We start from the raw sequence: 18,168 nt of genomic DNA, 5'->3' as shown, positions 1-18,168 counted from the left end.
CTTTAGTTCTTTCAGCTGCCCTCGACCGGGATATTCGTTCATTTAACCGGCCAGCAACGGCTTAGTCTTTGTCGAAAGATATTATCCAGAAGCTCCTTAATTAATCCACTTTAATTGAGGATGAGTTGAAGAATGTTGGTTTTTTGTGTTGCGTTTTAGATTTTTATAGAACATTTACAATCAATTACGTTACCACACTCGCCTGATGGATCGCCGTGTAAAATTTTTTATTCGTGAAACAAAAAATTACTCTTTTATGCAGTTGTTGCATAAATTACTATTTTGTATTTACAACTGTCTGACAAACAAAATTAATAATATATAGTTAGGAAAAAAAGAAGAAACTTACACACAATTACAGCAAGAAAATTTTTTTCTCAAAAATAAAATTGAGTACCTAGAAAATATAGAAAAAAGTAAAAGAAGTAAAATATACTGACTTTTGTTCTAGAAGTCACAGCAGATGGTGCTAAAGTACCATTTATTTGTATGGCTCAAATATAGATAAAGATGCAAGCAATAAAATTAGGGTTGGATCGATGAAATGAAATGAAGCGAGTGGTGTATTGTGTGATAGAAAAATTCTAATAAAGCTGAAGGGAAAATTTTATAAAACAGCCATAAGACCAGCTATAATAAACAGAATTGAACGTTGGTGAGTTAAAAACAAAGAGAAACAACGAATGCGTTAAGCGGAAATGAGAATGGTAAGATTGATGAGTGAAGTGACAAAAGAAATACAATTAAGAATAAGTATATTAGAGGAAGTCTAAGGCTAGCACCAACTGATGCTAAGATGAGAGAACATAGATTAGGATGATTTGGTCAAGAAGTTAATCACCCAATACGAAGAATCCTAGGGCTCCTGGAAGGAATAGGAGATAAAGACCAAAGAAGACCTGGGGAAGACGCTTAGGTAGAACATACCAATAAAGGGGATTGTTGTTAATATGACTCAATACAGAAACTTATGGAGAAATGTATAAAGGCAAGGGGAATGATCATGATATTCTTGGCAAAGTGTACAATTTTACCTGACTCAACAGAATTGAATGTTGGTGAGTTAAAAACAAAGAGAAACAACGAACGGGTTATGTAGAAATGGGAATGGTTAGATTCATGAGTGAAGTGACAAAAGAAATACAATTAAGAATAAGTATATTAGAGGAAGTCTAAGGCTAGCACCAACTGATGCTAAGATGAGAGAACATAGATTAGGATGATTTGGTCAAGAAGTTAATCACCCAATACGAAGACTCCTAGGGCTCCTGGAAGGAATAGGAGATAAAGACCAAAGAAGACCTGAGGAAAAGGCTTAGGTAGAACATACCAATAAAGTGGATTGGTGTTAATATGACTCAATACAGAAACTTATGAAGAAATGTATAAAGGCAAGGAGAATGATCATGATATTTTTGCCAAAGTGTAGAATTTTACCTGACTCTTTTTGTTTCTTCTGTGGCGAATATAAAATTTAATAGAAGAGACCATGTAAAGAAAGTGCATTTTGCATAGTTTCGACTATGCAAAACGTTTCGACTACTTGGTTTTCAAGACAAAGTTTGTGCTCCTCATAAATTTTGCAAAAGTGGAGGACCTTTGAAATAGGTGTAAGAATAAAAGAAGTTTCCAGCCTTGTACCTTGGATATGACGAGAACAAAGAAAACATATTGACTGTAGTTTATGTTGCTCGTGTGATGTAAAAATTTTCACCATAAAATGTAACTATTTCATTGCATTCCTACATTGCTATTCCTCAGCTATTTAGTCTCTTTCTAGTGATGCAGATACACCTTTGAAAAAACCCTTTATTATGTTAGAAGAGATACTGGACTTAGATAAAGGTAAAGTATAACTGAAGGACAATCAAAACTCAAGCTCTGACTTTGAAGACGACACTGGACCAAGATTACCGAAAGATGCTAGTTATTTGCTTGGATCCTTGGTCTAGATTAAATATTCTTACTGAAATGTGTTTTTCTTGGTTTAAGTATCGTGAAAATAATTTTTTCTACTTCTTTAACCAATAAGGAAATCTAGTTTATTGTAGTGTCCGTAAAGTTTTCCTGGTTCAATTCAAAATCCAGTATAAGTCCACTCAATGGCGTTATCTTATCGATTAATAGAAGCGCTGTTTTATCCCAAAACGGTAAAATGAGCAAACTAGAATAGAAGAGCTAGAATTTTTTGTTTTTTTATTTTTTATTTTTGTTTATACATAAGCTAATAAATAACATCACATTGGAGAAACACATGCACATGAGATAAAATAAGGTAAAGGTAATCCAGGGGCGTACCTTACGATATTAAAATAGAGTTTCAAAGAAAATAATTAGGCAATTATTTAGCACGGGAGGCAAGGCAAGTTGTAATGAGTCTAGTTTGTATGTTAGGTTCTGCTAGAACTAAGTTATTTGTGCGATTGGCGATCCATTTTTTTTTTGAGATGTCGGTGTTCTTCCAAATTTTTGTGAGTTTGAGTGTTGCCGATCTGGCCATTGTGATGACCATTTGGTTGATAGTTGTGATGATACTCATCACAACTATCAACCAAAATATACTAAAATATTTTGGACATATAACTAGATAGTTGAAGGTAGCGTAGCGGGTAAAAGATCCAGAGGAAGATCTCCAGTACAGTGGTCGGACCAAATAAAGGACATGACTGTTTACTCATTCTCCAAAACAAAACAACACGCACAGGAGAGAGATAATTGGACAGAAATAGAAATAACAAATTACATGACGCCACTACATCCTTACGAAGGAGAAAAGATAGAGGAGAAGGAAGGGAATTCAAGTCATTTGGCAATTGAATAGCATAGTGTAAAATAAAATAAGTTCGAGAGAAAATAAATATAGAATCTATAAAAGCATTATCAAAAGCATTGTTACATATGAAAACTAAATACGACCACTGAAGGAAAAAGCCACAAAGACTTTGAAAGCAACAGAAATTAATTATTAGAGAAGAACGACCAGTAAATCAAGGTAAGATAGAGTAACAAATGAGAGAATTCAAGAGAACACGGGCGTTAAACATATAATAACAGAGGTCATCAGAATCAACTATTTAAGATAGTACGGACACGTACAAAGAATAGATAATAGCAGAATCTCAAAAAAAGTTAAACTGGACATCGCAGGGAAGACGAAAGAAGGGCAGACCAAGGTAAAGCTGAAGACAACGATTCGACAAGGATATAAAAGCAAGCGAGAGAAATGAGATAAAAGAAGAATACCTACTGAATGACCAAGACCGTTGGAAACTGGAAATCAGAAGAACTTTATAAAATGATGACTTCGAGAGAAACCAAAATACAGTAAGTTCCCAGTAATAAGCGCTAATAAGACATACCCACAAACTGCTAAAGGTACTGAGACTAGAGGGGAAACACAATCTGATAATTAACAGGACTTGACTTGTCTATAGAAACCAGCCTTCAAGTGATTTTGGAAAAACTGACTGAACAGAAAAGCTTAGAGAGGACAGCAGAAATAGAAATAACAAATTACATGACGCCACTACATCCTTACGAAGGAGAAAAGATAGAGGAGAAGGAAGGGAATTCAAGTCATTTGGCAATTGAATAGCATAGTGTAAAATAAAATAAGTTCGAGAGAAAATAAATATACAATCTATAAAAGCATTATCAAAAGCATTGTTACATATGAAAACTAAATACGACCACTGAAGGAAAAAGCCACAAAGACTTTGAAAGCAACAGAAATTAATTATTAGAGAAGAACGACCAGTAAATCAAGGTAAGATAGAGTAACAAATGAGAGAATTCAAGAGAACACGGGCGTTAAACATATAATAACAGAGGTCATCAGAATCAACTATTTAAGATAGTACGGACACGTACAAAGAATAGATAATAGCAGAATCTCAAAAAAAGTTAAACTGGACATCGCAGGGAAGACGAAAGAAGGGCAGACCGAGGTAAAGCTGAAGACAACGATTCGACAAGGATATAAAAGCAAGCGAGAGAAATGAGATAAAAGAAGAATACCTACTGAATGAGCAAGACCGTTGGAAACTGGAAATGAGAAGAACTTTATAAAATGATGACTTCGAGAGAAACCAAAATACAGTAAGTTCCCAGTAATAAGCGCTAATAAGACATACCCACAAACTGCTAAAGGTACTGAGACTAGAGGGGAAACACAATCTGATAATTAACAGGACTTGACTTGTCTATAGAAACCAGCCTTCAAGTGATTTTGGAAAAACTGACTGAACAGGAAAGCTTATTTAAAATAATTGAAGAAATACTAACTGCTCTAAAATATGGCAATAAAGGAGCGATTTCAAAAAAGGAAATATGAATGGCCAGTCTTTAAATATCGGGTTGTAATATCTACGAATTATTGCAAAGCTCAAGAATTGCAACTTTTAATGGATTTGAACAAAATTGACCTATGTTTAATATTTGAAATACACCTTACTAAACAATTATTTATTAGATTTAAGGGATACAAAGTTTACACCATACATCCTAAAAGACCACATGCAAGTGGAAGATGTCAACTCGGATCATACTCCCAGTGTATTAACAATTAGTGAAAATATGATTTAAAAACCTTACACTTTTGTGATAGTAAACAATAAAACGCACTAGGACAGCTTTAGAATTACATTAGAAGAAAAAATTGGTTTGGTAGTGTCATTGAAAACACAAAAAGGCTTGGACGCTGAGATGGAAAAATTAATACCGATAACCAAAAAGCAGCCTGGGAAAATACCCCTAAACCACTAAGAAGATTAAAAGAAAAAAATAACCTTAAGGTAATTTTGTAATTAGTCTATGAAAAAAGAGGAGCAAGAAGTAAACCAACTTGCCACAGAACTAAAGAGGGAGAGTAGGCAACTTAATAATGAATACATTAGCGAATTCCTGATACATTTAACAAATGATTCTAGTACTGAATACTCTATGAAAAACAAACAAGAATTTAGAAACCAATTATGCAAACACCTTCTCTAGGAAATAAACAAGTAGGTTAAGCGAAAAACAACGAACAATAAGCATTAGCATTTGCAAACTATCTCGAAAGTGTTTTTCAACTATATATAGTAGATATACATGAATCTCTCCCAGAAGTTTTTTAACAAGATGATATGGTTTGACAAAAAGGTCCTTAAAGTGCTACCAAGAAATATCCTGGTTAAACTAACCAATAGAATTAACACATTGTTTCGTTTAAATTATGTTCCATAAATGTGAAAGGTAGCAGAGATCACCATGAACCCAAAACCAAGCAAAGAGCCACATAAAGTGACGTCGTATCGGTCAATATCCTTACTATTGATTGTGTCAAAACTGCTGATAAAGTCCACCGGATCACGGACGTGATCGAAATATCACTTGAAGTATAAAAGGTATGTTCAGAATTACTTGGATGCAGCATAGGCCTTCGACAAGGTCTGGCATAAAATATTGGAGCAGAAAATGAAAATGGTTCTTCCTATCCAATAATTAAAGATCCTAATTTCAAATGTCTTGAAAATGAGCCAAGTTTCAATACAAAAGATACATTTTCTTTTGTCAATGCTGTAAATGGAATTCAGCTACCAGATAACTATGTTTTAATATCATTAGATGTAGTGTCATTGTTTACTAACATCCCAATAAAGTTAATCATTGAAATCATACAAGAAAAATGGTCTAAAATAGAACAATTCACGTCATTATCTAGGAAAGATTTCCTGTCATTATTAACATTCTTATTTGACAGCACATATTTTTGTTTTTGTGATAAATTCTATAAACAAATATTTGGAACACCAATGGGCAGTCCTATTAGTCCTATTTTAGCAACAATTATCCTAGACCATTTATTAGACCTTGGAATCTCAAAATTGCCGTTTTCACTAGCATTTATTTATAAATTTGTTGATGATATAATATGCAGTGTACCATTCAACCATATTCAGACAGTACAAACGATCTTTAATTCACTCCATCAAAATATTCAATTCACTGTCGAATATGAAAATGAAAATAGTATACCTTTTCTAGATACCAAAGTCATAAGAACTAATGATAACAAAATCATATTAGATTGGTATCAAAAAGATACTGCATCCGGCAGATTTATAAATTATTATTCTAATCATCCTAGAAGTTAAAAATTTAACACAATTGTATCTATGAAAAATCGTGTAACGACAATCTGTGATCGGAGTTTCCTAGATGTCAATTTAAAGAAACTTTTTGAAATGTTTTTAAACAATGGCTACCCAAAACATATATTAAAAAAAACTTATTTATAACACTAACTTTTACAATAGAGCTTTAATAAATAATCCACAACCAGTTTCATATAAAAAAATACCTTTCATAAAAAATTTAACAGACCAAATTGTCCCACTTTTCAAAACATTCCCGAACATTAAATTAATTAAATACAATCCACTTCTAAATTCAAGGTTATTCACAAAAATAAAAGTTAAAACTCCAAATTCATTAATGAGTAATATAATTTATAGAATAAATTGCAGCCAATGTCAAAGTTGTTATATTGGTCAAAGTCAACAGTGGCTTAAAAAACGTGTCACTCAACACAAAAGTGACTGTAACATACAAAAAAACTCTTGTGCCTTAGTGGACCACCACTTGAAGACAGGACATAACTTTGATTTTAATAATGTAAAAATCTTGGAACAAGTTGATAATTATAAAAATCGGCTTTTCCTTGAAATGGTATACATTAATAAAACTCCTGAATCTATCAATTATAAGACAGACACCAATCATTTAAGTAATATCTACTGCAACATACTAAACAATATATAATATGATAGATCTTAACCTTTTTTTTTTTTTTTTTATTAGAAAAAGATGTCGCATCCACCAAAAGGTTATTAGCGACGGAACAAAATATAAATAACATAGTTAAACACCTACAGATTATACAAAATGTTTATGGATCTGAGATAATTCACTATATTGTCACAGGAACAGTTTTGACCTAGAGCCTGTGGTAGAGTGTTTGGGATCTTGTAGCGCTGTCTTTCTTGGTCATATTTACTACAAATTGTTAAAAAGTGTTCGACTGTTAATCGGACGTTACACTGATCACATATAGGTGGATTTTTCTTTGTGAAAAGGTAGGAGTGCGTTAATCTGGTATGTCCTAGACGTAAACGCGCAACCGCAATTTGTTCTCGTCTATTGCGCGACGATGGAAACCACTGAGACACATTATTTTTAATTTTATTTAAATTGGAATTAGTTTGAGACCACTCATTTCGCCACAAACACAACACTTTATTTTTAAAATAAGCTTTTAAGTCAGTGGAAACACACTTGTCTATCGGCTCCGACAAATCACTTAAAATTGCCTCTCGTGCTATCCTGTCAGCTTCTTCATTTCCTGTTATTCCGACGTGTGAGGGAACCCATAAAAATTGGACGCTTCTTCCATGCTCATGAGCTTGGGAAAGCTGGTATTTTAGCAACTTTTCAAAAGGATGTTTGGGAAAAATGTGTTTTAATGAATTTAAAGAGCTAAGGGAATCTGTTATAATCAGGGCTTTTGTGAGTGTAAGCTCGTTAAGAAGTTTCACAGCACGGTATATGGCATAGAGTTCAGCTGAATATGTGCTGCATGCTGGGGGTAAACGGAAAAGAAGATTGTTTTCTGAAGAAACGATTGATGCCCCCACTCCGTCTTCGGATTTAGATGCATCTGTGTAGATTTTATGGTAGTCGGGGTACTTATTTATGAGGGCCTCAAACTTGGACCGAATTAGAGAATGATGTGTATTAGATTTATCTAAATACTCTAGAGATGCATCGAAAGTTGGTATATCGATCAGCCAAGGCTCGGGGTATTTAATATCCGAGGAGAAAACCTCCGGAAAATTGATGTTTAGGTTTTGAAGAATGGATTTAATTCTTTCGTAATATGGTTTTTTAGTATAGCGAATACCTTGAAATAAGTTTAAATATTTATTTGTAAAAGTATTTTGATGTATTGGCTTTGAAGTATTGCTCGCGACTGAGGCTGCATGTGATAGAGCGAGGTACATGCGGCGGTGATGTAGCGATGGTTCTCCTAAAAGAGCATAAATGCTGGATACAGGTGTAGTTGGGAAAGCCCCTAAGATTAATCTGAGACTTTTGTTATGAATAATATCTAATGATTTCAGTAGAGATTTATTAGCAGTGGAATAGGCAATTGCTCCATAATCTAGCTTTGAACGTATTAAAGATTTATACAGGAGGAGTAGAGTGGATTGGTCTGAGCCCCAGTTTTTATTACAGAGAGATCTTAAAACATTTAATCTTTTATTGCAGGAAAGGATTAGTTCTGAGATGTGATTTTTCCATGTTAACTTTGAATCAAAGATTAAACCCAAGAATTTGTGGTGATCTCTAAACTCCAGCTGTTTCTCATACATTCTTAGGTTAGGAGGTTGTGGCAAGGAACTTGAAGAGAATACGACTCCTATTGATTTTTCTACTGAAAATTGAAAACCTGTAAAGTTGGACCAATTTTCGAGAGTATCTAAAAAGTTTTGAAGGATTGATGACATTGAGGAAATATTTTTACCTTTAATAGATACCACTAGGTCATCAGCGTATAAACGAGCCTGTAAGGGTGCTTGAATGTTTTTGATGATGTCGTTTATTGCTACCAGAAATAGTGTTGGACTGAGTATGGATCCTTGGGGTGTACCATTTTCCAAACTATAAATATTTGAAAAGATATTATTTATTTTTACTTGAAAAGATCTGTTATTTAAAAAGTTTTGGATGAAAGCAAGGCAGTGACCTTGAATATTCCATTTATGAAGTTGTCTTAAAATGTTGTATTTCCAAGCTTTATTAAATGCACGTTCTAAGTCAAAAAATATAGCAACACATTTTTGGTTTGTAGCAAGAGCTTCATGTATTTCACTTTCCAAATCTAAAATGTTGTCTGTGGATGACCGATCTTTTCTAAAGCCATTTTGCTCGGAGATTAAGAAGTTAGAATTTTCTAAAACCCATGAGAGTCTGGAGTTAACAATATTTTCTAGTAATTTGCAGGTTGTCGATGTCAGAGATATGGGTCGATATGATTCTGGGTCATATTTAGGTTTATTAGTTTTTAGGAAAGGAATGACTATTGCATTTGACCAAATAGCTGGCCATTGGTGGTGAAGCCAAATTCTGTTGAATATGTTTAAGAGATACGTTATGGCTGAAACAGGGAGATGTTTCAGAAATGCTGAAGGAATATCATCAGGCCCCGGACTAGAGTCCTTCAAGTTAAGAATAGATGAGTTTATCTCTTGAAAAGTGATGGGATGGTTTAATGAATTGTTTTGTGCTTCAAACAGATAAATGGGATTTTGTTCGGCGAATTCTTTGGCTTTGAGAAAATTGGCCGTATACTGTTGATTCGATGAGTGGCCTTGATAGATTCTTCCAAAAATGTTTGCAATATCGCTGCTCGATGTTGTGAAATTATTATTTTCTTTTAGCCCCGTGAAATTATATGAAGTATGTAAACCAGAAATTTTCCTAACTTTGTTCCAGACATCAGAGAGGGGAGTATTGCTATTAATTTCCGATACGTATTTGTTCCATGAAAATTGTTTAGCCGTTTTGACAGTTAGCTGTGCCCTTGCTTTTAGCATTTTGAATTTTAATTTATTTTCGGATGTTTTATGTTTTTTGTATCGGTTTAGGGCTGATTTACTTTCACGGATTGCTGTAGCACAACGGTCATTCCACCATGGTACAGGACATCGGCCCTTAACAGATTTAGATTTACCAATAAATTTGTGGGCGGCGCTTAAGATAAGTTGATTAAACTGTTCTACATTCGAGTTAACATCGTCTGTTATATCCAAACTGGAAATGTTATTATCGATATATTGGGAGAATTCTTGCCAATTTGAATTTTTTATTCTCCACTTAGATATGAATATGGGTCCTGATGAGGGATAATTATGGTTTCTAATTAGGATTGGAAAATGGTCACTACCATATGTATAGGTTTGAGCGTCCCAACTGAGACAATGAGCTAAATTTGGGTCGCAGAGAGTTAAATCGATGCATGAGGAATATCCTGTTGAAATATTGAATCTTGTAGGGCTACCATCATTAAGAAAATTTATATTAAGTTGATCTAAGATATCGGCAATACTTGAACCTCTGACAGACGTGTGATCTGAACCCCATATTATGTTGTGAGCATTAAAGTCGCCTAGAATTATACGAGGACGTGGCAGTTGCTCTAATAACCTGCAAAAGCTATCAGAACTGACTTGTTTGTCAGAAGGAAGGTAAACATTACAAATAGATACTAAACTGGTAGATATGATTCTGATAGCAACGGCCTCCAAATCACTGACTATTGGAATTTGTATCGCCTCGATGGATTTGTTTACTAGTATTGCTACACCACCGCTTGCACGACTTGCATCTGTACGGTCTTTGCGGAAACAAGTGAAATTTTTTGAATTGTACAACTGATTGGTCTTTAAGTTTGTCTCCTGTAGACAAATAATATCTGGAGAATATTCAGATAAAAGAAGCTGTAGCATAGGGAGACGATGGAAGAATCCATCAATGTTCCATTGAAGTATCGAGTTGAATGTTGTTAATAGATTCGGAGTTAGATGATACTGAACGATTGTCTACAGAAGAGTCACTATCTAAGTCAGAAATCTCTTTCCCTAAGTGGGTGAGTAGTTTCTTTTGAAGTTTTGTAAACTTACTTTTTGTAGATCTATCATTTGCATATTGATAGCTGCTTTGTAAAAGATGGAGTAAACCAGCCATATCAGTTGTAAATTCTTTAACGACGCTAATAGTGTCGGGGGAGCCTTGAACATTATCAATCAGTAAGGACAATTGGTGGAAATTTAAAACGAATGGTGGGGTATGATTATCAATGAAATTTTCAAGAGTTTCCCGTGTAGATTGAACTTTAGATGAGCGCGGTTTTTTTGGTTTGGAGAGTTTGGGTTTTGCAAACAGATTTTCTGATGAGATTGCTGAATCTGAAGGAGGCGTGTCGATCTCACCAATACTGCGTTTTATGGAAGAACTTGCGTTTTCGCAATTGCTATTAGAGTTTTCACTTAGATGATGTGGCTTTATTACATTTGGAAGTAATGGAGCAAACTCATTGGTAGTGACAGAAGTCGAGCTTGTAGTTTTATTTGTAAGATTGGTTGAATTGGTAGTTTCAAAAAATTGTGATGATGTATCAGTTTTATTAGAATTTTCTGCAGTTGTATCTAATGGAAGAGGAGCTGGTAGATTGGAAAATATTGCTTCCGAAGTTTGTGAAAACGGTGTTGCCGCTGAATGAGGTCGATTAAAAGTGTTGTTATGAGTCGGAGTATTAGTAGTTTCTTTGTCGTGGAGATTTGTAGGTGTAGGTGATATGCTCGGATATGATAATGGATAATTTGATGACTGCTGGGTGTTTGGTACCTTGTGTAGTATACTTGTTGAAGCTGTTTGATTTGGTACTTCATTGTTTGACTCAATATGAGTTGATTCCGTTACTGAACTGGTTTTGCATTGGGATGATATGTGTCCTGTATTTTTGCAAATAAAGCAGGTGAGTGTACCTTGTGACAAAAATATGCGGTAAGGTGTTTGGTCGAAATTTATTAGAATAGAATCTGGAATTGGTGATGTTATAGGGCTTATATAAACTTGCCTCCGAAAGCTCAATATGTGACTATATTCGGGAAGAGTCGAGCTAATTTTCAGAAATGTTATTGGGGAAATAAGCTTTAAACCGATATTCTGTAATTCTTCAACTAATACTTGATGAGGAATTGACGGGCAGACTCCAGACAAGACTAGTCTTTCTGCTGGAGAGACAAGTCTTCGTGCTGTTACAACTTCGCCGAGTACTTCTATAGAGCCATGTTGTGTCATGAAGTTATCTACTACGGTTTTGTTTGCCAAATACATGCAGATTCTATTATGAGATAATCTAGATGAAAAAATAATATTTTTTGGGTTGATGATTGTACCCAAAGGAATGAGATAATCCTGCAGTTTAGCATTATCGATACAACTAAAAACAATTGCTTGGTTCTTACTCGGAAAAGAATGTGAAGCGGCTGAAGCATAACTGTTTGTGATATTCGAACGTTGATTTACTGGACTGGTTAGATCGGAAGGTGTGTTTACATTGTGTGAAGTCATTTTAAGCTGCGGTGGCGAAGGCCTTACTCCGACTCTGGTAAATGAAAAACCAGTCGCATGCTACCATAAGCTACTTATAGCAGCTAACCTCACAAAATGTTTGTACGGTAGTGTATATTTATTATTTGACGTTTTCTTTTCACAATAATAAAATAATAATTACGTATAGATGACTTACGTAGTAGTATCTAGTAGATAAACACTTTAATTTTAAAAAACTATTTAATAAAACCACTTGTTTTTATTAAAAACTAGGAGTACGCTATCAGTACTACTTAACCGTACCTTGCCAGGGCCGGTCCGAATCCTTAACCTTTAAACACATACTTATTATAGTAATTCTCTAGTAACTGTATCTATAATTTTATTACATTCCTAAATATCAGTATTGCAGTAACTGACTACATACCATCAATTACATTTTATAGATCAATTTATCGTGTTCCTGATTCTTTCTCAATTTTATTAATTCCATCTTTCCACTTTATAAAATGAATAATACTGTCATAGTAATTGTTTATTTTAACCTACTCGCTGAAAATTGTACAACGGGAATTCACTCTATAACATATTGCGGTTACCATAACTCCTTAATAAAATCAAACAAAAATATGTCATTTATTTAGATATGCCAGAAAAATTTAAATTTTCATTCTTATAGTTGTAAGTATTTAAATATTCATTTTGTTTACATATAATCATTAATTATTCTAATAAATTTACAGTTTTCTCCTGAAGAAGTCACAAAATCGTGACTAAATATTGAGACTGAACAAATAGAGTTTTATTTCCTGACCGATTGCTGATACTCTAAATCAATATATATATATATATATATATATATATATATATATATATATATATATATATATATATATATATATATATATATATATATAGGGTTTTTATCGCGGTTCTCAAAGAATTAGTTTGTAAGCACTTTTTAAATTATCTTTATTATATCTATTATGAAACACACATATATATTTAACATAGATAATGTAAATTTAAAATCAACTATCTTTAAATTGAAATTCTTATGAAACTAATTAAATTATATAGACAATGTAAATTTTAAACAAACTATCTTTAAAATTAATATTGTTATGACACTAACTAAATTATATTACTTAACAAAATTTTGTACCTTTCTGTCACTGAATGCCTAAATGAAACTGTTCTCCAAAATAAAGATTTTAATCACCACTCAATGTCTTCGTTCTCAGCTTCGGTTATCCTTGTTTTTGTGAAATTACTTTTTCCAATTATCAGCTTCCACCAATTTAAATTATGTTTCTATTTAATAACATTTATATTTATTCTTCTTTTTAATACACCAATATCCAATCACCAAATATATTATATATACTTTTAATTTTCAATTAATACTTTCTTCCATTATCCAATCACCATTTATACATAACATAATTTTTAATCTTCAATAATATTATCTTTTAATATACTTTCGAATACTATCAAATTTTAATACTAAATCACTGATTATTGCATACTTTATACTTTCTTCCTAATTATGACTGACTAATCTTGAACTTACTGAACAACTGACTTCACTAACTGTAACTAACTGTGTCTGTCTTCTTACTAACTAACTGTCTGACTGCTTACTGACTGACTGGCCTTATACTGACTTCATAGTAACTGTAACTGTCTAATTGTGTGTCTCCTCTGACTAACTATATACTGACTGCTTACTGACTGACTGGCCATTTTGAATCCAAATCACCAAGTATTTATACCTTTTCAATGTTCCAGAATCATCTGGCAAGAAATCATTTTCGAATTGTTCCATTACCTACATATATGAATGTTCTCGAAAAAGTATATGTTCGATTATGTCCATTTCTCAGACATAACCATTCGCGAAGGTTCTACCGTAAACAAAGGTTAAATTCTGTGTTCTTGAAAATTCTTTTCTTTTCTATTGAGAATTTTATTGACATTTAGGCTTTTCAGATCAGAATATAAACTTATATGTAATTTAAACATCTCAAACTAATAAATAACCCCACTTCTACATTCGCAACCATCACTTAAACGTCACTTTCAGAGTATATTTGGTTGCCTATGCACATGGCTCACTTAAATATATTTACAATATTATAATTATTAAAAAAAACTTTTTACTCTTATTATATGCTAATTTCTTAAGAAGACCCTTATATAAATATATTCTATAGTATATAACTCAACAAAAATGTATAACGTTAATTTATTTGAAAACTGCAAAAGATAGGTATAGAGAATACTAATACAGACCGATAGTAAACATATTTTTCTAAAAAAAATGAATCACATATAGGGTGTCTCATTTGAAAAAAAGGAATTAGGCCAAATTTAGGATGCCGGTTTTATACCAATTTTGACAGCACCCTGTATAATAAAAAAGACAACTTTACACTGTGAACGGTAATTCTGTATCTGGTTAATAAGTTACTAAGAAATTTAAACGTTTATTTAAAATACATTTGAGGATATTGAACTTTATATACATAGTAGAAAAGTGTAATTTTCATATAAAAACCATTATAACTCAAGAACGGTTCACAATAGGTATATGGAAGTATTAAAAAAATATTAAGAAGAATATTTCTAAAATTAAAAAATATACAGGATGTTCCATTAGAAAAAACGAAGTTATAAGCAACTTACGGTATAACCGGAAGTAGCAAATAGATAAACATATATTTATTAAATAGGTCACTTTTCAAATCCCCTTCATTCTAATTTTTATAATTCAGTTATAGTTTATTTCACGAAAAATGGTTGAGTGCTTAATGATTGCAATAAAACCCGACCGCAAGTACCCCAGCTTAGCCAACATTAGTTGAGCAGGTAAGTATTCAGGTAAAATTGAAGCTACTGTGGAGTGTCGTTATCTTGTTTGTATAATAAATTCCTGGTAATATAAAAACGATTAAAAAATCGTATAAAATTATAAAAACGATTCGAATACATTTTATTTCATAAAGTTGTAAATATTTTAACCGTGAGTTTCACTATCAATGGTTGATCTTTTAATGATCACAATAAATTTGTTGATCGTTAAGTATTTCCTGGAATAATTATACAGGTTCCCTCTATTCTGTATAATTTGTAAAAGTATATAAAACTGTTGAGAAATTTTTAAATATACATTTTGTTTCATTTAGTTGAAAGTGTTACAAGTGTTACCAGTGTTATACCTATTTATACCTATAAAACAGCATTATGTGGCGTCCGTGGAAAAACATTGATGGTGGTTCTTCCAGTGTTCCAGCAAAGAAAAAGCATTTATCTGCTGACGATAGAGAAATCGTAAAAATAATATATAGTTCTTTACTTACAAGAGGACTTACTGCTAATATTGCTGCCAGTGAAATATCTGATTTAACGAAAATACCTCTAACCACAGTGAAGAGAATTACTTCAAATCCCATTAAGTCAAGAAGGAAGCGTAAGGATGCCGGTTCTACCAAATGTATTGACGAAAATGATAAGGACTTAATAAGACGAAAAATTTACACAATGTACGAAGAGCAATGGATACCTACATTAGATGCTTTAAAACAACGGCTTACTAATGATGATACACAAATAAACTGTAACCGTATTAGTCTTTGGAGGATTTTGTCTAAAATGGGCTTCAGATATCGTACAATTGACAAAAGGCAAGTGCTTATGGAGTCCCATCGTTTACAAAAGTGGCGTACTGAATATATAACTTCCATAAGAAAATACCGTACAGAAGATCGACCAATAATTTATCTGGTCGAGACATGGTTTGACACTCATGAAACACCATCCAAAGGATGGTCCGATTCTTCCAAAAGGTGTCAAACAAAAGCTCCATCAAACAAAGGGAAAAGAATAACAATTTTACATGCAGAATCAGAAAATGGTTGGGTCCCAAATGCGTTATGGCTTTCTGCAAAGAACATTAAAGACTCCTGCGTGGACTACCATAAGGATACAATGGCAGAGCTTTTTGAGCAATGGTTTAAGAATTGTCTTATACCTAACCTTCCTCACAATAGTGTGATAGTAATGGACAATGCAAGTTACCACAGTCATCAATTACATAAGTCTTCAAGTAGAAATAACACGAAAATTGAAATTCAAAACTACCTCTTAGAAAATGATATATATTTTGAAGAAAGTTATTTAAAAAATGAACTGTTAGAAGTGGTAAAATAATTTTCTATTAAAAAAGTATATGTTTGTGACGCATTGGCCGAGGGCATGGGATATACAGTGTTACGGCTTCCACCCTACTATTGTTTATTTAATCCCATAGAGCATATGTGGCACCAACTATAGTCAAATGTTAGGTCACAAAATGTTTCTCCGACTTTAAGTGGTAGTGTAGTCGAATTAATAAGGAAATGTGTTGATGATATCTCCCCAGAAAGTTGGAAAAATTCAGTACGCCATGTAATGAACGTAGAAAATTCATATGTTACTTTGAATCACATAATTAAACCAATTGTTATTAATCTTGAAGAGGATAGCGACAGCGAAACAGAATTCATAAATATATTTTGGTTATTTTGGGTATTTTTTTTTTTGTAAATGTTAACTAGGTATATATTTTTCTATATTTTTTTTCAATTCATCTATTTTTTGTACATTATGTATTCGTTTGTATGTATATACTGTAAATAGAACTATTATAGTACATTTTTAACGATATCCGATTAGGAAGAGCAAAAACTTTTAAACACGCCAGTTTTTTCCTGACAGTCCTAAGCCTGTAAAAAGTGTGAAGGAAAGTACCTTTCTGAATTTAGATCCATATAATACAATAATTCACGTAGAACAAAAAAACTACTTTCTTCATGTTAAAAATTGTTCAATTATCAAGTACAGTCCTCTCTCTCTATAACGATATGCAAGGGACCGGGAATTTTCATCGTTATAAGGAGAGATCGTTATACAGAGAGAGACAAAATTCGGTACTGTAATATTAATAATACTGTACTAAATAACCTATTTTAATTTAAAAAAATTATCAAAACGAATATAAATGAATTAACATTGTATTCCACATAGATTTATTAACGAATAATATAAGCAATACAGTATAAAAAATGACTGTACAATTAAAACATGTGTTACTGTACAATAAAAAAAATAATATGCTACTGTAAAATATATTTAGCCTACATTACCAAAAAAATCTGTCACCTTGGTCTGTCTTCTTTTTCCTTTCCACAGAACTGACCTGACCATGTCCTGAAGACGCATCGAATCTTCCACAGCACTCATATCGTCTTCCTGGTGGATGAAGAATCGATGCAGTACTTTTGCTGCATCCAATGCCTGCTGAGGGGTCGGAGCTGGTTCTGGCTCTGCTTCCACTTCCGAGTCACTGTTTTCTTCTTCTACACGAACTGCTTGCAGGATGTCCTCGTCAGAAAAACCAGATGTTGTAGCTACATTTTCATCAACTTCTTCAAAATCTGTTAGCTCTTCCGGTCCGTAGGTGATAGTAAGTTCAAACTGTCTGGCCCAGACATCTAATCGCAGGTCATCTTCATCATCAGTCAATCCTTGATCTTCCAGCCATCCTGCGTGTTTGAAGGAATGTTTTATTATATTGCTCGTCACCTCGTCCCAGGACTTACTAATCATTAGGATGGCGTCAAGAATGTTTAGTTTAAGATCGCCATTATTCTCAACCATTTCCATCAAAAGTCTTCTCCTGTAATGGCTTTTCAAACTCTTGATGACACTTTGGTCGATGGGCTGAAGGACACTTGTTGTGTTTGCTGGCAAAAAAGAGAGTTCAATGTTTTGAAGGTCGAATTATTGTCTACAAGCAAAAGAATTTTTTTCCCTTTAAACTTGATATCCCACTTTCTTATCGCCTCTTCAAAAATTTCGGAGGTCATCCACGCACTCTTGTTTGCTTTATAGGTCACCAGCAGATTTTTTATGTTTTAAAAGCAACGCGGGTTTGTCGACTTCCCTATCACTAACAATTTTCGCTTC

General features: G+C 33.1%; 1 protein-coding gene across 1 annotated transcript in view; it reads right to left on the bottom strand.

Moving 5' to 3' along the window:
* LOC140448789 (uncharacterized) overlaps positions 1–18,168 on the bottom strand; it is a 72,973-nt gene that overhangs the window by 33,171 nt on the left and 21,634 nt on the right. The window contains exons 2-3 of the mRNA XM_072541904.1: positions 9,193–10,438; positions 7,578–8,703 (exon numbers count right to left, since the gene is read on the bottom strand). Of these exons, the coding sequence (XP_072398005.1) occupies positions 7,578–8,703; positions 9,193–10,438 (2,372 nt within the window). The remainder of the gene's footprint in view (positions 1–7,577; positions 8,704–9,192; positions 10,439–18,168) is intronic.

This window comes from Diabrotica undecimpunctata, chromosome 8 (genome assembly GCF_040954645.1).
Source record: "Diabrotica undecimpunctata isolate CICGRU chromosome 8, icDiaUnde3, whole genome shotgun sequence".
In the NCBI taxonomy this organism is placed as follows: Eukaryota; Metazoa; Arthropoda; class Insecta; order Coleoptera; family Chrysomelidae; genus Diabrotica; species Diabrotica undecimpunctata.
The sequence above is the reverse complement of the archived record's forward strand: the minus strand, read 5'-3'. Positions and strand labels throughout refer to the sequence as shown.